Below are 19,851 nucleotides of genomic sequence, written 5' to 3' on the forward strand. Positions count from 1 at the left end.
AAATTGTAATCTTTCAGACTCAATCCACTTATTGTTAACAAATAACACAACACAAAGAGCTTCATGAGCAAGGAACACTTTTAATGAGTAGAAACAAAACTGGATGACCGTTCAGTGCTTAACAATCTCTTAAATAGACAAGTCATTTAAAAGAAGTGATGACAAATCCATAAACTGGGAGCTAGCAATTATCTTTGACACAGATAATGGACAAAGGGACATATAATAATGGGCTGTCCATCAGACTGCGGGGTGCATCATCGTGCCACAAGCAGTGAGGCGCTGTGGACCATCCGATTTGCTAGAGGACCATCCATGGGGACAGCGACGTGGTCTATAGGCGGCGCTTAACCCTTCAGAGAAGACATTCCAGCTCTCATGATCTCATCTACCAGCAAGATGTTACTGGCAATCACCGTGCTGGAAAGAGGCAGAAAGGTTGACAACGTTATCAATAAGCGCCCCAAGGGGAAGGATATTTTTTGGAGATTGTGAATCCCATATTGAACTCCACCCCATATTAAACTCCAATCAAACACTCAGAAATATATGCATACAGGTTTAAGTGCCATCTTTTTGTGGGAGCATTATAAGGAGGGCATATGAGGAGCATTACACAGAGGAGCATTATACTACTAGGGTCCAAGCAGCTTAACCCTTCCCCCCACTGCCATCAATAAACCGCTGCCCAGAAAGTACACCCCACTGCAGGGGACTTCCATGAGTAAACTAAAGAGGTCTTAGTTTAACAGAACGGGACGGAGCACAGTGGCACATTCACACGAGTAAAAACTCAATTTTAGTCCCATCTTCTCTCTTAGTAACATGTTATTTCAGTTAGTCACTAAAAGGTAATTGATATCATGTCCAAGATCATACCAGAAATATTAGCTAATAAATATAACTTTTGGGGTCATTACCCCTTTAGAACAAAGAAAAAGAGTGAGCTAACCATGAATGAAGGAGCTGTTTCTTGACGCTGTAGTTATCCCAAACGCCTGCTTCTGAAGCCACCATTGGTTCACCTGGGAAGAAGGGAAAAGGTCAGTTCACTGAGAGGTAGATGACTAGGCAGCGTCTCGAATTAGATTGGTCATGGCCGGTGCCTCACCTGTACTGAGGTCCACTCCCACTAGCTGGCCAGACTCCTTATACTCCGTCTGCAGCTTCACCAGGGTCTCCATGGGGTCGTAGCCAGAGTTCTGGGCCAGAACCTACACAGTCAGGAGCAGAAGAACATGAGATACAGACGAGTCGGTAAGGGAATCAGGAGGCTGTCAGTGAATTAAGAGCTGGGAGTTCAGAGTAGATTCAGAGAGATGAGGTCAGAGTGAATTTAGAGAAATGAGGAGGACGCACCTTGGGAATGATGAGGAGAGCGTCAGCGAAGGCCTGCACTCCCAGCTGGGCCCTTCCCTTGACCTTGGGCTTGTGCTTCACCAGGGCGTCGGCCACTGCCACCTCAAACGCCCCTGCCCCGGACACCACGCATCCTGCAGAGGGACACACCAGCGGCTGGTCAGTAACAGGGAAGTCTAATCACCAACCCCTTAGCAGGACCGGCCTCCACATCAGGGTATTAACGGCCACCCATCATGTTTCAATATGCAAACACATGCCAACTGTCATCAGCTTGGGATGAATGGTGTGGATAGACATGCATCTTTGTGAGTTCGCACACCAGAATTACACAGAAACAGCATCTACAATTCAATAAGACCTATATTTGATGGTTTAAATGGGGAAGGTAAATCTCTCTAAACCTTCCTCCACAAAAGTTTGTACTGATCCGCTGAATACATTTATGGAGACGAGGACTCTCCTAATGCAGAGGTACAGAGCAGAGTTACTGTAGCACAGAAGTAAGAGACCAGAGAGAGCCACACTAGCGTCCCTGGGTGTTCTCCGTGCAAGAAACAGTGTAGCGTTACCAAACCTTTAACTGGTTAGGCATTAGGAAAGAAGCGTTTTCTCGAGAAGAGAAATGCTTTACATGCATCTATGAGATTATGTTTCTCAACACCCCCATAACATTTGCATGAAGCTAATAAAAAAAACAGGGGGATGATGAGGGTGTATTTTGTCCCCGTGAACAAGCAGACGAGTGGAGCCTCGAGGCGGCTGGCAGTCCGAGCCCTCACCGTCCTCGATGGCGTTCTTGACGGCGCGCAGCCCATCCCTGACAGCATCTTTGATCTGTGTGAGGGTGTGCTTGTTGGGCCCCTTCACCAGCAGGGTCACCGAGCGAGGGTTACCACACTTCTCCACAAACGTGTACTTCTCCTCTCCCTGCGGAGAGATGGGCCGTCAGGGTTAGAGGCTGACTAGTGCATCAGACAACAGGAAGAAAAGGCATTTGAAACACTAAATTAGCATGCAAACCTGACCCAAGAGATGGCCAACACTCACCAGTGTGTGTTCGTACACAAGTCCGGCATGGCCCAAGCACTCTGGAGTGAGGTCATCAACGGAATTCATTGCAATGCCACCGCAAGCTAATGTGAGTCTGCAAACAGTCAAGCATGTGACACTTTGGTTAATTTCGTCCCTCATGTGCTCTAGAGGTATTTATCTGTCCTTTACCCGTGATTGTGCTACACGTTTAAGATGAGGAGACAGCTGAAAGGTAGTCATCCTCCATCTTTAATGTTTAGCACATTTAAGATAAGGAGACAGCTGACCAGGAGGTCCACCTCACCAGCGTTATCAATAGATTTGTTGAGAAGTTAGTCTATTCATGAGTCCTTCTCGCCATACCTCTCCATGTTCCTCCTCTTTGCTCTGCGCAGAGCAACAATGCCTTCCTTGGCGAGGGAATCCAGAGAGTATGGATCAATACCCTACGAAAGGCCAATTGGAAAATAGGGAAAACATTAATGTCGTTTCAATATTAAGAGCAAAGACAGACAATGAGAAGGCTTTAAGCACCTTGACATGAGCTCAACAACAGAGGGCCACACAACCTTGTTGAGTGCTAATTCTGTCCATACATATGATTTATTTTGGATGCCCCCCAAAACCAATATAGTTGTTGCACCCTTAATGGGAGGTCTTCCGTCACGTACCATCCATATGGGTAGATTTATTCAAAAGATTCACTTAAAATAAATTGTTCAGTGTTTTTATCTGTCGACCCGCTATACATCAAAGCTCTGCCGTAACAGAAAGGCACTTGAGATTAAAAGTCCATCCACATTATAAAGGGTTGCACTCCTGGTCCCTGGCCTATAACGATGAACAAAGTCCTCTGCATCCAGCTTCTCATCTCATACTGAGAAAAACGAATTCCTGGTCTTCATCTACTAGTCCTTAATTCCACTGTGCATTCTACCTACAGGGTGGCAGCCCCCCGTATCACATAGCAGAAACCTCACAAGCATACCTTCTGGTTGATGACCACAAAGCCCTTCTTGCCATCGGGACAGACGGCTTTCTTGAGCGCGATGATCTTCTGCACGCGCTCCTCGATGAACTTCCTCTCCGCCGACACAAGCTTCTCCCGGTCCTCTGCGCTCTTGTAGAAGAAGCCGGAGTTGACCTCCGTCTTCTCGTACTCCAGGGACAGGTTGCAGGTCAGCACAAAGGCGTCCTCCACCCTCTTCTTCATGTCGGGGTGTCTGGCACCGTGGTCCAGGACCAGCCCTCGGATCAGCCTAGGGAAATGAACCACAGGGACGCTCATGAGGAACACTCGCATAACGGCTAGTAAAACTAGGTAGACATTTTTATAGACAAATATATAAAAACATTTTTAGACTAGGAGTTGCCACAGCATAATGAAACAAAGGGTAGGCATGCAGCCACTGCAGACTCACTGAGTGTCGCTGTCGGTCTTGTGCCTCATCTCCATGATCTCCACCATGTACAGGTCAATGGACTCATTGGGAACAGCGATGGCAAGCACAGCATCGACAACAGCCTACAGACGAGACAGGAGGTGGCGGCCCGGTTAGCAGAATCAAAGGGTCTTCCATTACATTTCTGCAAACTTCCATGTTACGATTTTTATTTAGATAACTTAAATCAACGTAGAAAAAAAATCTAGAAACAAACTTGGAAAATGTGTACTGATCTGTTGAATACATTTATGGAGACGAGAACACTCCTAATTGCAGAGGTACAGAGCAGAGTTACTGTAGCACAGAAGTAAGAGACCAGAGCGAGCCACAATAGCGTCCCTGGGTGTTCTCCGTGCAATAAAAGGTATTGGAATCAATCCTTTACTGGCCAATAAGGGAGACCCATCAACAATTATGGTACTTTTGTATGGTTGTCACACATGTGCAGAAAGACAACATATGCATCCATTTGATTTCTTCAAATCTAAACAAGAACTTGACTACAACATGAGGTTCCTGAGGTCAGTTCCTCTATGCTCACCTCAGTGAGGAGGTCGGCCAGCTCCTTGTGGACCTTGGTTCTGAGGGAGGTGCGCGCTACGCTGATCAGAGTCTCCCTGTCCATCTCTCGCACCACCTTCACCTCCTCCAGGAAGGCCAGGGCCTTCCCCTTGGCCTCCTCAAAGCCCTCGGCGATGATTCTGGGATGGAGGCCCTGGGTAGATGGGGACCGGCAGAAATCATTACAGACACTGTACTCAAACATCGATTATAGTAAGCATTGATTGGTCTATGTCATTCAGATCCTGTACGATTAAAGTGTGGCGCGGTGATGCATTTTGGATTATGGTCGAGTGTACTGATTGGTCTTAAATAGGAAACATTTCTTTTGGAAATTTTGTGGCATAATTTGTACAATAGATGGCCTTTCATTTGACTGCAATTCAAACATGTAGGTAATGGATTCCCTCTTCATTAACAACAAATGAAGGGCTTAACCAGTGAACTGTATTCAGTGTGGGCGCTTTGCCATCCTGAGGCCCTACCTCTGACACGTAGAGGTCAGCCTGCTTCAGCAGTTCACCGATGATGAGGACATTGGAGGTGGTCCCGTCTCCCGTGATGTCATCCTGTGCCGTGGCAACCTTAGCGATGAGTGTTGCAGTGGGATGCTGAATTTGCTTTGGGAACAAAAAAAGAAAATCAGAGCGAGACTCTTGAAATCTTGAGTCAAGTTCCAGACAATGAGAAAACCAGGGCTTTCAAGTTTTGGTTGGTTGGTATGCATTTGACTAAACTCCTTGGTCGGCCAATCGCAGATGATCCGTTCATATGGAGAAAGCGATTCTCAATGCACTGATGCATTCCAAATTGAGTGATGGGCTGTATTGTGTTTGAAATAACGTATAAATCAAAATAATATTCAAGGCTCTGTAGTTTCTGATTTAATAAATCAGACATTTTAATATAGTAGGAATTTTAAAACGGGTCAAAGCGCCCCGGTTATCACAACTTGGGAATCTCCAATGTTAAGGAGGACTGCTTGTCTTAACCAACATCTGTGCAATTTAATAAGATGGATGTATTAACAAATGGGGGCAAATCTTGAAAAAAGAAAAAAAAACGTCTGGCATAACTAACTTATATTTATTTACTTAAAGATCCCGTGGCATGAAAATTTCCCTTTAAAAGTTTATCTAACATTAATATTAGTGCTGTCAAGCGATTAAAATATTTAATCGCGTCAGCAAAGATGGGAAATACTATAACATTTAAACCAGTAGGAATATTCCTACCGTACGTAGGCCTATACACATTACCAGGCTATCGACACACACACACACACACACACACGAGAGAGTCTGGAGAATTCCCGGTGGGCCGCTAACGTTTCGGGGCTGTCGGGCTGATTACTGCGGGATAACAATATTGCGTTTATAAAAGTTCCTTGCAGCGCTGGCCAGCAGCCTGAGCTGTGCGCCCACAACGGCTCTCACTCACTCAGACGCGACACTCACAAAACAAGTCAATTTTGTCTAGAGGGGAGTAACTGAGCGGCCCCTCCCGAAGTGGTACAGCCCAGGTGGGCCTTGAACTGCGATTGGTCAGAAAGACGAAACAGCTAATGACAAAATTGAACTCTTGTGAAGGCTCGAACAGAGTGACACACAAACACACACTTATGAGGAGTTTTTCACCCACTCCGTATCCTTGCCCCAACAAGTTTGTGCGGTGTGCTTTAGGGCTGGGCGATAAACCGATTTTATCGATTAACTCGAGTGTGTAGCTCACGTCGACTTGTTTAAATGAAAATCGGTTTTCTCTTCAACATCCGCCAACGCTTCCCTCTCAACTCCCGTAGTTCGGAATGGGCTCAGCCCTCCCCCCGCACAGAGCGCGCATTTACCAAAGTGATACACAAACATGTCAGCGAGTGTGACAAGTTGTATACAACAATTTATTCATACATGTACTATCTATTTTGAGGTAAACATAATTCATTTGAAATATATCTGCGTGGTTTAATAATTCGTCGATCTGTTGGTAATTCGTCGATCTGTTGGTAATGCCTCGGGGCTCCAGTAGGGGATCGCGCTCCTCTTCCTCACTCAATACAGACGAGGAAAGAACTGCGTGTTTTTCTCATTCTTCTCCCGTTACTATTCCCTTTTTAAAGGTAATTACCGTTTGCAAAACACTGTATATTTATGAACACGTGTTGAAAGTTTGAATGTCATGTTGGCACTTTATCAGAACTACCCCTTATCATTAGTAATATTTTATGTTTACAGAAATATTTTATTTTATATATTTTGCATTTTGTGTTATTTTACAGGTTACACTGTTTACAATGGCAGGGCTAGACCATATCGCCCAGCCCTAGTGTGCTTGTTGTTTTCTGTGTAGCTAGATCCGGTATGGTGTTGTCGTTTTTCTAACGTGACTAGTTGTTGCTAGTCAGCAGTTGAAAAAACAACGACGTTTGCCAAGCCAAAAGAGCGTTAATCGCGTGAATTAACGCTGTTAAAATAGGTAGCCGATTTGGAATCGCGGGCAACAATCCCTTTTCTCCTCCACGTAGTGGTTCAGGCTACTTCAGATTGATGTGGAAGAACCAGAGACGTAGTAGAACCCGACGCAGTCATTTGAGATTCATAATATCATCTGGAGGCGCACACAGCTTTTGGCCGTGATAATATGCATTATATGATAGATATCTATGCATACTATGATATTATTAAAGGGGACATATTATACCACCAGGTGTGAGTGTGATTAGCCTTACAAGCAGTTTCGGAAATCTGCCCCATATAACATCACTAGTGGGCGTGTCCAACGAGATCTGTGCTGGATAGATCAGTCTACCAGCCTACCCAGTGGACTGAAGTAAGCATTGCTCATCTATCAAGCAGAGATCTAGGTGGACAGGCCCACTAGTGATGTCTTGTGGGGCAGATTTTCAAAACGGCTTTTAAGGCTAATCACACTCACACCTGGTGGTATAATATGTCCCCTTTAAGATATAGAGCTCCAGTACTGCAACGCAAGTGTTGTACACTTCTTTGTTATTTGGATAACCGTTCTGCTGTTGGTGTTTACACGTCGGGTTCTGACATCTCTGGTATTTCCACAACGAGACAATCGTAGTGGGGGTTATCTCAGCCATGGTTGAGAAGGAATTGGGGGGAAAGGAACTTTGTGTGACTGGCTGGTAGTAGCTGTCATTCTGCACCACGGCTGAATTTCAGGAACGTCTTCAAATACGGTGTTAGGGGCCCAATAACAACTATATTAAAGCATCCATAAAGTAGCATGCCATGGGACCTTTAACACTGCGTAAACTTTCCGGTTCAACGCTCGATGGCTTGAATGTGAAACTATCAGAATTGGCACCTTGGAATTCATCAAGTGAATTGGCTCATCTGGTGTGTGTGACCCACTTTACTTCATATTGAAGCGCTGCCGTAAACGAGTCTTACTCCGACCGAGAGTTGATCTGAAACCCACCACTTTTATTATACAATCGGTTTGTCACAGTTGGTCCCCCATGATTATCTTAGGTTGACTTAAAGGGGTAGTTCGGAATTTTGGACATAGGGCCTGATTCCCAAGTGAGCATTGGTATTCTATATCACTGGAGACAGTTTAACACATTTCATTCAGTCCTTCTAGTTGCAGAGTTCGCTCGTGCTAGGCTAGCGCAGGTCAACGGGCAATGCTAGCCTGCTATTAAAAACAGTCTTACCCACTCCACAGTACACCCGAAGTAAATTATATTATTATAACGCCAGACTATAGATTCAAATGTCTGTTGATACAATAATGTTAGAAATAAAACTAACCTTGCATCGCATGAATCATCGAGGGACTACTTTCTCAGCAGAAGCGGAATTTTACTATACGCTGGTTAGGTTTCTAACCGAATCACGACAGAAGAACGTAAACAGAGACGCGTGGGACAGAAGCGCAATTGAACGACCTAGGTATCAGTCCGCCGCTGCCGTAGCCTACTACCATGAATATAACACTGCTGCTGAGACCCAGCAATTCCCTCAAAATGCAATGCAAGGTTGGTTTTATTTCTAACATTATTCTATAAACAGACATTTAAATTTATAGTCTGTCGTTATAATTGATTTACCTCGGGTGCACTGTGGAGTGGGTAAGACTGTTTTTAATAGCAGGCTAGCATTGCCCGTTGACGTGTGCTAGCCTAGCACGAGCGAACTCTGCAACTAGAAGGACTGAATGAAATGTGTTAAACTGTCTCCAGTGATATAGAATACCAATGCTCACTTGGGAATCAGGCCCTATGTCCAAAATTCCGAACTACCCCTTTAAGTCCTAGAAAAACATGTAATCCTGTGTAATTCAATTGTGTCCTAGTCTGTTGAATACATGAGGGAGTGAAAATGTTCCTCAATGCAGCAGTACCGAGCAGTTACTGCAGAACAGAAGACCCACGGGTCCTCCTAAAATCTGTTCTCTGTGCAGCACTGAACCTTTTAAATGGGACTCCTCAATGTATACATTTTCTGTGGTACAACCTGAGAGTTAAGGTAAGGCCTGCAATAAGTTAAAAGCATCACTGCCTTATCTTACACATTAGAAACAAAGCAGTATACCCCTTTCCCACCCATGCAGGAATGGAAGAATAAAACCTACAATCCCGTCAGAGACCCACCCCATATACCTGCATGGAAATACGACCTAGCTTGCTAACAATAGAGGTGTGGTTATATAGCAATCCATTTATGAATAGACCAATAGTAGAATAATAGAACGATGTGATAAAAATTTGGGGCAAAGGCCTCCGTTTATCCAGTTCTTACCATCTCGTGTAACAAAACATTTCCATCTTTGGTCAACTTGATGTCGCCTGCGCCGGAGACCAGCCTGCGGTAGACAACACAGGTGTCATTATCAGTTTCTGTAGCTAGAATAAATAGCATTTTATTAATTTAAGCCAAATGGTAATCATCATATATTCAAACTGACTGAACTCAAGTATATTTATTTTATGGCATGTTAGTTGTTCGCATTTGAGGTGTCACTATGTCAGTTATTCCAACCACTATTGCCTTTCTTTAATAATCGGTAGTATCACAGCATCATATTTCCGGAGAACTCAACAGCTATCAAGGAGCATTCAAACAAGACTAATTAAAACCACCCCAAAATAGGACCAATCCTAAAAACGCTGCTCTCAAGACACTGCCTGCTGACATGCGTATGCTAGCCCTAGCTAGTTGAGCTAGCCCCAACTATTGGGTTTGCGGAGCCGTGACACTGCAGCGTGCAGAGCAGGGACCCGCTAGCGACAGGATGCTAATGCCGATACATTAGCTTGGCACCGCTCAGGAGCTGCAATTATAGTTTAGGGAATTTCACAAATACAGTAATCGTTCATTGATATCAGAAGGTCCAACACATTTGCAAAGTCACTTCACACATGTTCTCAGTATATCCAACATCATCTAGTTAGCAAACGGGGCGCATAGCATTAGCACGCGTGCTCAACAAAGGTTCGGCTGTGTGCTACGAGTAGCGGGACTCACATCTTCATGGTGCCTTTCGGACCCAGGTTGCTCTTCAGCACGTCCTGGAGCCCGCGGGCCGCGCTGATGTTGACCGCAAGGGCGGCATGGGCGCGGGCCACTTCGGCTTTCGGGTTCAGGGACTTTATGGCCGACATAGTGGAGCAAGAGAGCCAGCGACGGAGTGATGTTTCGCCGGTAGGGAGTCTAGACTGCTTGGCCTAGGCGGCTCGTGAAAAGGGAGCGATCTTCCAGAAGCATCCACCACGTGCTCTTGGTCACGCCCTTAAAGACGCACCCATGATGTCTTATTGGTTCAAGCGTGAGTCAATCATATTTTCGTAATCTTTTAAACTCATTAAACGATTACTATACTACTACAAACATATGGATATGTATTATATGTGAAGCATCGTCTCACAATAGTTACCTATACTATAGCAAGTATAAAGAGGAAAGCGGATTGATCCAGCAGGTGAATAACGTTTTATAATGGTCTGTCCTAGGAAAACATTAATATGCTCAGATATGGCCTTGTGTGAGAAGAGTAGTGATGTGGTTGAATACATCAGCCAAACACAAATGATCTGAGCAATGTGCCCAGACCCTTTTTAGAGTCAGACCTTGGACTGTATGGTTCATCAACGACTTTGATCACAGCCAAACAAAATGAGGAAACATTCAATTATTTTGCATCAAAGGTTTTATTTCATATTTACAAATAATCGTAATAATCCACTGCATTTCACCTCTGCCACATGGAGATTAACATCACACATAATTTACAAATAGACTGACCTGTTAATATTAACTGTGCCAGCTATGCACATCTATGATCAGATACATTTTCCTTCCATCCTTCCTGCATTTTGATGCTGACACATTTCAAAACCTTTGCCGGATATCATGTGCTGCTCCTCCACTCGGCTAGCGCAGAAGCCTCCAGGACATAAGCTACAACGGCAGTTTCTGATTGGTTCAAACCAGGAAAGGTGGGACCCTGTGTGTTCACCCGAGGGTCCTGTCCCAAGCTCCAGGGGTCAGTTTATATGATACCGTCTGGCAGGTTGTGTTCAACACACAGGCCTCAATAACCAAATCGGATCAAAACATCAGATTAAAGTTCCATACATTGGTCATATCCTTAGGACTCCACATGCTCTGTGCTTTTGAACAAGGCAATGTCTTTCTTTAGAAAACTTAACTTATAAGTTGGCCAAAACAAGGAGACATTATTGTACTTTCAGGAATGGGGAATTACAGACAATGATCATTTAAAGACCAAATATGGTTAGAAACGCAGGTTTCAATTCCATGGTGAAATCACAAACAATAAGTAGCGACTAACAGCTTAACATTGTTTAGTTATTTTATATATTTGTCTAATGTACAAAGAAATCTAACCCCTGGCAACAAATGCTAATGGCGTTCGGGTCCCCAATGGTTGATATCTTGATGAGTTTAGTAACATCCACCACTTCAAACTAAACAGCATTTTAATATAATACATTTCTAAGTGATTTTTAAGATCCAACCAGTTTTTGTTCCACAAGCTGAGCTTCTGAAGTATTCCAAACACAACCTAGGTTATTATACCCAAATAGAACACACGTCAACAACCCTTGCTTTTAGTGTTTTAAACATGACACTGAATATAAGACTGAAGTCTACTCATTCATTACTCCATCAATAATAGATTTCTACATTTGGGAGGAAAGACCACATGTGTTCAATTGCTTGGGCATGTCAACTGGCTGAGCCACTTGCATTTAAAGGAAAATGATTTCCACAGAGGATTTAATACCCAGCTGGGTAGTACAAAACAGAGGATCATACTAGACCAATTATCCACATCATCCTCATCCTCAAAAGTAAACTCAGAAGTTTGCTCATAGTGCCTTTCAGAGGGAATGGTACTGCATCCACTTCATCCTAACTTGGTTTATCAAATCCTGAACGGATAGATACATTCTCATAATGAATGATCACAGCATATCATTAATTAGTCACAGAACATCTGCAATATGGCGTTATATTAAATCACCATTTTAGGCCAAAAGCAGGGGAGAGAAAATGTACGACAGCTAAGACAAAGAAAAGGAACAGGCGATGACGCGTTTTGATTTCCCTGGTTGTGCTCAGTCAGTTAACTCTGAGTAGATTAACAGGGGCGACTGGAACTTGGTTGGTCGATGGTTAGTTTGTTCCTGGCCGGGATGTTACTTCAAGGGTGAACCGTTCATAGGAATCATAATTCTGGACTCCATGTGCTGGATGAGAGGAACTGAGGGAGGGGGACAGAAGGCTCTTAGGCACTCATCTCCGAGACACAACAACCACAACCACTAACTGAGGCTTACCTGTGTAGTAGACCACCTCATCCCAACCGTCGTGCTGCCAGGCTGCGTTCCTAGTGTCCTCTCTCGACTGGAGATCTTTGTAGGCTGTAATAGATGGAGGAATACAGTGAAAGAAAGAACATTTAGTGACTGATGCCACATGACGGCATCAGTCACGAGTGCTGCACTGTTTTACAACACGCATTCATTAAAATGATACCATGAAGATTAATCAAATCCATGTAGATTAAGAGACATCCCAAGACAATAGTGCCTGGGCTGTGGTTCTCAAGAGAGCCATGGGAACTCAGCTCACCCCATAGGTGGTGGACCATATAGAGATCTCCAATCTGGGAGAAGAAGCCGCCCACTGCCTCGCTGTTCTGCTGGCGGAACTCTATGGCGCGGGCCCTGTGGACCACAGCGGTTACGCACATGCTAAGCATCTCCCACACATGAGAATTAAGGCCCAGAGATAATGTGAATGCGTCCACTTATTAATAACCCAATTTTTTTTTCTGTCCAATCCAAATCAGCATGTTATCCCATTATTGCAGTTTCAATGATTCGGTCCATATTGTTATGCTTACAATCACCCTGTTCCATTTTATGATGTGATTATGGATCGTTTTCAGCACAAACCTCATTGTTTTATGAATTAAGTAAATATAATCAATTATATAGCCTGTTTTCCACTCATGCATGGATGGACGAGCAAGAAACCGTGAATGTGTCTTCTAACATCTGAAAAAGGCAACAGTATCTCAGTGGTATTCCTCAATGGTTTTTATTAAGGATTTATTCTAACAAAATCCATCAGGTCAACCCCAGTATCAGGAAAGGTGATTTCTTACCAGTAGTTCCCCCACTCGATCATAGTACCTGGCTGAGAAAAAGAGCAGAGATGGAGCGCATTAGGTGGTGTTCAAAATAAAAATAAACATCTTGCAGGGTTGGATTAGAAGCAAACTGCAACCGAATACAGATCTGCTCAATCATAAAACTTCCAACTACTTAAAAATAGCCTTCCATTACAGCTCTTAAATAATACCACAGTACAGCAAACATCCATAAATCATTACAACTGACGCTAAAGAGCAATCGGTCTGATTACAAGGGCTCACTGGAAAACTATGTATACAGCACCACTACATTCATCTGAATACTTGTTCTTAAGGAGATGAGGGCACAGCCACAGAAAGCAGCCCAGGCGTTAAGGCCATGCATGCATGCAGGCAGGGCGGGTTTACCCTGAGCTGGTATGAACGCAGCTCGTAGATGTTAGGGCCGGGCCGGGCCACCGGCTCGTTCCAGAAGCTGAACTCCAGGAGCAGCTGGTTCCTGCGGGATAGCAGCATCTTCCCTCTCTCGTTCCTGTAATCCACAAACTCCTGCATCCAGCAGGGCCGCGGCCACACACCACGGCACCCAGAGGACATACGCTCAGATCCAGAAACCCACCCGGAATAGACACTCCAAAACTACTTTGGGAGAGCCGATATCCTTTTCACTAATCTTAGCGGGTGGTATTGAATACACAAGTAGTAGGATATGATTAACCTTAAAGGTTAAAACGATCAGATTCAGAAGATAACCAATCCATGCTGTAATCCATACTTCCGTCACATCGAAATTATGGTCAGTTTTTTCCATCAATCACTGGCACTATCAAACAAAGGCTTAACATGGAAAGTTAACCGTACAGACAGTGGAACCATACCTGATTCTGCCGCAGTTTGTTCATGACCTCAGTGAGGGCCGGGTACCCCCCCCGGTATCTCCACAGGTGGACTAGGATCCAGAGAAGGAACCACAGAGCTTGTTTGTTTGTTCTTCTTTAACAATACTCAGTCATGCTAATCCCATCGGTCGGCTAATGCATCCGCTGAGTGTGTGCTTGTGCTGCCTCAAGGTGGACCCTTCTCACCTGCCTGGTCCTGCTCGCCATACCAGGTGTTCCAGGTGCCCACCAGCTCACAGGGGTAGTGGGGGTCCGCATGGACGGAGGGAAGGACGTCCTCGCTGAAGACGCCCACACACACACACCCACACACCAAACAAACACACCAGTTCAGTGAGGAGAGAAATTGCACACATCAACAAAGAAACGAAAAGGGTCCCTTCCAAGCCTGCTTCACTTCGTGATTTAATTCTGCAGTTGTCCAAACAGGAACCTTAGCTAACCTCAGCAGTGGTTGTCATTACAACAGTTTTACACAGCTGAACATAACTATGGGGGTCTTACCAAAGCTTGTTGTAAGCATCAAGGCACTCAGGCTTGACATTGTGAACTGCAAAAGAAGGACTTGAGTTACGCAAACGCAGCATGCAGCAGACTCTTCGGACTGTTCTAGAGCAAACGTCTTTTACTAATCCAGTACAATCCTGTGGCATGGAACTAAATAAAAACCACAGCCAGACTGTCCCATTTCGATGATTAATAGTAACTTATGGTGTCTTTTTTGGTCTATTATTGTTTATTGTCGATTGTGCTTCCTGCAATATAGGGACTAGTATCTTAGTTTGACACTAGTCAAAACACAATGTGTAGGGTTTGTGCCAACTATCCCAGCCTAGTATTTTTAGCATTCAAAACTAAAAGTCAGCCAAAACCCACAATTTAGAAAAGGGTAAAGTTTGGAATGGTTAATTCCTTAGTCTGTTGATGATATATGTCATGCCTGGAGGATTATTGCCAAAACTAAATTTGCATAATATCAGCCAAATGGTTCAGTCAAGAGAAAAGATATGATGTACAAGATTAATGTAATATTTTTCCAGATAAGATGGATCAGTCGTTCCTGGCCGTACAGAGAGGGTTTAATCATCAGAAGAGCTTGGTGATCGTCCGTAATGTGCCAGACACAGGTAGCACATATACTAAGTACGGAATGAAGGACTCAAGTAATACATACACTGAATTTTGTAGAGGTTACTTTCTTCCTTCTTCGCCAGCAGATGAGAGTGAGCGCCTTTTCTGGGATCAACTTTTCTGACAAACAAAGACTTGAACCAGCTGTCTTCACCCGGTCTGTTATTGGAGGCACAGAGGCTCCTATATTGCAAGGCACCCAAGGGAGAAATAAAAAGAAAACAATGCATCTAAACGGCAATGCAGAGTAAAATGTCTCCATCTAAACATTGGCAAAATATATTTGACATCGGTTTGTTAATTATTAGGGATATTGGGATATATCCAAGAAGAAATGCTCTTCTAAAACAAATGCTGAATATTTCAAGGATTACTTAAAACTAATCTTTGAAAGATTTACAGATTATTATTGTGGTTCCCCTGTACTGGTAGAGAGTATTAACACATTCTTCTTCTGCATAAAACATGAGCCTCACATGTTTCTCTACAGGAGGTTCAATCTGAAGACAGACGTTCACCATTTAAATTGCTGATATAATGAAGCAGATGAATACCAGAAACTACGGTTTTGATAGTTCAATCGATTGATAGCTGCCAGTGTTACATCCAGATAGCAACAGAGAGTATGCAACGATCATGAGTCTGTCGAATACAATACCGCAATGGTGAAACATTTCACAGTGCACAGGGTTGCGCCCACAAAGTAAACATACGATAATTTAGAAGTTGACCTTGAGGTGAATTCAATGAGCGACCCACAGGTAACTTCAGCTTTAATGCGGGTCTGTAAGGTCAACGTGTAGGACACACACGTCGACGAGTTTAAACTTCAGGAGGACTCAACCAGAATAACCTGCAGAAGAGGCTGGTGAGAAGTTCACCATCAACACCTCGCTACTTCTGGATGCTATCGGAGCAACACTGAATGGGGAAATCAATGCAAATGGACACGGATAACCGCAAGCAGTCTGGGACACCCAGCAGCATGTTCTCTGAGCAACATATCTAACCTGATGACCATGGAGGCATGTCGGGTTACTGGTCTCACACTCGTCTGTTTCAGGCCGTTGCCCGCACGTTGAAGAGCTCGGGTCGCCATCTTCCTGTGTTGCTGTAGTGAGGAAAGCCTCTCATGTTTAGCATCAGCTGACTGCTAATCCTGCCCCCCCGTGGCTCTAGCGTGTTGTTCTGCAGGTCAACTGCATGTCATTACGAAGCAGTTAGGGCTGTTTATTCTTTATACCCGGAATACATATGCACACATATACATATATATATATATATATATATATATATATATATATATATATATATATATATATAAACATATATGCATCTCATCTCATCGTCATCCGCTTATCCTTGGTCGGGTCGCGGGGGAGCAGCTCAAGCAGGGGGCCTTGATATTATATGTACATATAATATATGTACATATATATTATATATATGTACATATAAATACATATACAATTAGGTATATATAACAGTATATACATATACATCTATAAATACATACACCTATAAATACATATATATACATACACAATTGTGAATATATATACACATACATGTATATATATACACATATAAATACATATATATACACATCTATAAACAGTATCTCACAAAAGTGAATGCACCCCTCATATTTTTGTAAAGAGGTTTTCTGGAACTCTTGATGGGAAAACACCATAATATGTCTCCTTTAAACCCTATAGAGCATCTTAAAACAAAAGGTGGAGGATCCCAGGTCTCTAACATCCATCAGCTCGGTGATGTCGTCAAGGACGAGTGGATGAGGATTCCAGTGACAACCTGTGAAGCTCTTGTGAACTCCATGCCAAGAGGGATAAGGCAGTGCTGAAAAAATAATGGTGGCCACACAAAATATGAACACTTCGAGCCAAATTTTGACATTTCCACTTTGCTTGTTTGTCCCCATCCAGAACCATAGAAGGAAATATCATATTACTTATTTACTGAGCGATGAGGTTTGGATTTAAGAGGACAGATCCATTACAATCAATACGAATAGTTCCCTTCAGGGCTAAACAATAAATAAAAAGCAGCTATTTTAAACATTGTAAACATCCCAATCCACTGTTAAATTCTGCAGAGGGCTGATGGTCTGCATTCAGACACAAGTAATACATGATCAGGATTGTAGAAGAGAAAAAGTACCAAGAATGGATCTGGAAGTTGTTGATAAAACATCATTCCAGTAGGAAAGTCTTTATCTTTAAACATACAACAACAAAACAAACAGACCTCTGCTGGCTTACATTTTAATGAACCACACATCATGCTGGACAAACATAAACATTATTCGATTAAATAAAAAATATGAGTGAAATTCAGCTCAAGGTGTTCGTGGCTCCAGGGATGAGGCTGTACTGGATGAGGCAGAAGAGTCCACTTCTGGTATTTTATCTGATAATGACATCTTCTTATCCAGGTCGTCTGCTAGGTCAGCAAAAGGCTCCAGAAACTGAGTTCCTTCGACTTTCAGTCCAGTAAATGGGTCAACAACCCTGCCTACTTTATACACAATCTCGACCAGTTCATGTTTCACATGTTTGGACCGTGGTTCCGGTAAGGCCTTGAGAAGAACAACATCTCCCATGGTGCATTGCTGTATTGCATCATGAGCAAAGTAGGTCTTCCTCTTGTTGTAGTACTATGGACAAAAAGTTATATTTAGTTATATGAAAAACATAGTTATATATACTTAACGATTAACACTACTATATATTTAGATTCTACAACCCTAATTATTGGTTACCTACACCATAGCACAGACTATGAAAAGAAACAATATATCCAACTGGACTCAGAGTCAGACCACTTCAATGTTAAAACGTGAGAAACAGAGCTGCGTGCTGTGGTCGACTTGAGGAGCTAGGGAGCCAGCACCAGTCTGGTTGTTAAAGTATGAGAAACAAGGCTGTGTGATTACCTTGAGGAGGTAGGGGTCCAGCACCAGTCTTGTTACTCGGACCTTGGCCGTCTTCAGCATCTTGGTCCCGATCACTCTGCCGATGATCCACTTGGCATGGACTGATGCCTGCTTGGCCGACATTGTGGATATACCTAAAGACCACAGTAGAAAAACAAACAACACACTTTAATTTATATTAAATGCAACCAATCCTGCTCTGCAGCGAACGTTAGCAAGCTGATGTCTTTGTACCTTGAGCTATAAACATGAACAATGACGTTGATCAGCAGAGACTAATCTTATTCCATGATTTTGTCAAATGGTCAATTAAATATCATCTCACCTCTCAATACTATGTTAATGTTTATAATACAGAAGGTCACACTTCAATACGAATCCTCCATGCTTTTCCTCTTGGCTTATTCGGATGACGTAGCTACGGCTAGGAAAGAGGGACAGATATTACTACTAAAAGTAAAATCCCATTTTAATGTTTAAATGAATTAAAATAACGTGTAAACATATAAAATGTGGATATCTTCTTACAGACACTATACAATAAATAACTGTCCAGCAAAAAACATAAAATAATTGAAATAGCTCGCTGCAACTACCAGTCTCTCCACCAAAGGTCAGTATTTCACTCAAATAAACTTGGGGCACCAAAAGTGGTCATTCTTGAAGAATATACCCTGCATACCGTTTACATAAGTGCAACGCTTTGTTCTTATTGTTATTCCCATAGGTCGTACATTAATTTTTTTTAAAGTATCTATCGGATACTACTGCAATCTATATTTATCACTTGGCCATTATGCATAGTATAACCTATAATGCATTTGGCCTCAAAGCATGACAATTACAGCAGTAATCCACACTTTTATGGGTCATAGCGGCTGCAGCCATTCAACATGTAAGATACAGCCTATTACACATGAGAATGGTGCGTCAAAATGGAAAAAACATATATACATGATTCTATACATGAACCTCAGCGTTTGAGGGGCGCTGAGTGGGGCCTTGGACCAGCAGGAGCGTGGGCCTAATCAGAGCCATGTCATGGTCCGGTGGTTAGGTACGTCTGCCTCCCTCTGGGTTCCCATTTAAGGGAGTACAATAGGGGGAACTCATGACATAATCACAGCATGGAGCATAGCACCCTTCATTAGACACTCTCATACCGACAAACCCCATGTGGCTCAGCCTTCACTAAACTGAACTATCGCTCAATTTATTTTAAATCGTTCTATCAAACAATCGTTAACCATAGCAATGGCTCATATTAAATATGTTCTCAAGGGTATGAGGTTGGACTTTGGTTTGATGCATTGTGGGAGAGACACACTAGAGCATTTTAATTGCAACGTCTGTGCCTTAACGAGCCAGTGAATACGCTCACAGACCCAAACCACTTGATATATTTACACAATGATAACCAGGGACATATCCTCTGGGGCTGTTTGTATTGTATTATATGGGTTGCTTACATTAGAGTTATCAGCTCTGAATTCTATTCATGGTTTGGGTGACATACCCCAGGCAGGGAGATTACACAGCCCTGTTGTGATAACACATATATACTTTTATGATGACATAATGACCACCACAGGGAATTCATTATGGCTGTTCCCAGATTTAAAGGATAATATGCCATTGGCATGCATTCTGTGTTTTGGAACTAGCCTGATGTGTTTTCTTTGGACTATTTGATTGCAGACGTCCTCTGCACCCTATATCTTCCTCTGCACCCTATATCTTCCCCTGCTCCCTATATCTTAGCCGTGTAGCCATTACGTCAAATGTCAGTAGAAAAACCAAAAGGTGT

General features: G+C 43.1%; 3 protein-coding genes and 1 non-coding gene across 5 annotated transcripts; all 4 read right to left on the reverse strand.

Annotated features, from left to right (window-relative positions):
- Window positions 1-60: 60 nt before the first annotated feature.
- Window positions 61-10,160, reverse strand: cct6a (chaperonin containing TCP1, subunit 6A (zeta 1)). The gene is made up of 13 exons (XM_030361677.1): window positions 9,899-10,160; window positions 9,173-9,236; window positions 4,886-5,020; window positions 4,381-4,554; window positions 3,816-3,919; window positions 3,383-3,653; window positions 2,758-2,840; window positions 2,410-2,506; window positions 2,142-2,289; window positions 1,360-1,493; window positions 1,112-1,214; window positions 953-1,025; window positions 61-420 (listed from the first exon to the last, which is right to left on the reverse strand). Exons 1-13 carry the CDS (start codon window positions 10,033-10,035, stop codon window positions 348-350), a joined length of 1,596 nt encoding a protein of 531 aa, XP_030217537.1. The 5' UTR covers window positions 10,036-10,160; the 3' UTR covers window positions 61-347.
- Window positions 1,778-1,913, reverse strand: LOC115548047 (small nucleolar RNA SNORA22). The gene has a single exon (XR_003977485.1). It is a non-coding gene; the product is annotated as a small nucleolar RNA SNORA22 (small nucleolar RNA).
- A 402-nt stretch (window positions 10,161-10,562) lies between the features above and the next one.
- On the reverse strand, window positions 10,563-16,257 carry LOC115547447 (protein NipSnap homolog 2). Of its 2 annotated transcripts, XM_030361668.1 has the most exons (10): window positions 16,099-16,257; window positions 15,132-15,271; window positions 14,462-14,507; window positions 14,144-14,238; window positions 13,937-14,007; window positions 13,467-13,607; window positions 13,071-13,102; window positions 12,533-12,627; window positions 12,238-12,321; window positions 10,563-12,161 (listed from the first exon to the last, which is right to left on the reverse strand). In XM_030361668.1, exons 1-10 carry the CDS (start codon window positions 16,185-16,187, stop codon window positions 12,097-12,099), a joined length of 858 nt encoding a protein of 285 aa, XP_030217528.1. In that variant the 5' UTR covers window positions 16,188-16,257; the 3' UTR covers window positions 10,563-12,096. The 2 variants fall into 2 exon arrangements, with proteins under 2 accessions (XP_030217528.1, XP_030217530.1); XM_030361670.1 differs by lacking the exon at window positions 13,467-13,607.
- Window positions 16,258-17,356: 1,099 nt separating this feature from the next.
- mrps17 (mitochondrial ribosomal protein S17) lies at window positions 17,357-18,468 on the reverse strand. Its single transcript, XM_030362212.1, has 3 exons — window positions 18,370-18,468; window positions 18,045-18,178; window positions 17,357-17,765 (listed from the first exon to the last, which is right to left on the reverse strand). The coding sequence occupies exons 2-3, from the start codon at window positions 18,165-18,167 to the stop codon at window positions 17,448-17,450; spliced, it is 441 nt and encodes a 146-aa protein (XP_030218072.1). The 5' UTR covers window positions 18,168-18,178; window positions 18,370-18,468; the 3' UTR covers window positions 17,357-17,447.
- Window positions 18,469-19,851: the final 1,383 nt, after the last annotated feature.

The sequence above is a fragment of the Gadus morhua genome, chromosome 7, assembly GCF_902167405.1.
Source record: "Gadus morhua chromosome 7, gadMor3.0, whole genome shotgun sequence".
Taxonomy (NCBI): domain Eukaryota; kingdom Metazoa; phylum Chordata; class Actinopteri; order Gadiformes; family Gadidae; genus Gadus; species Gadus morhua.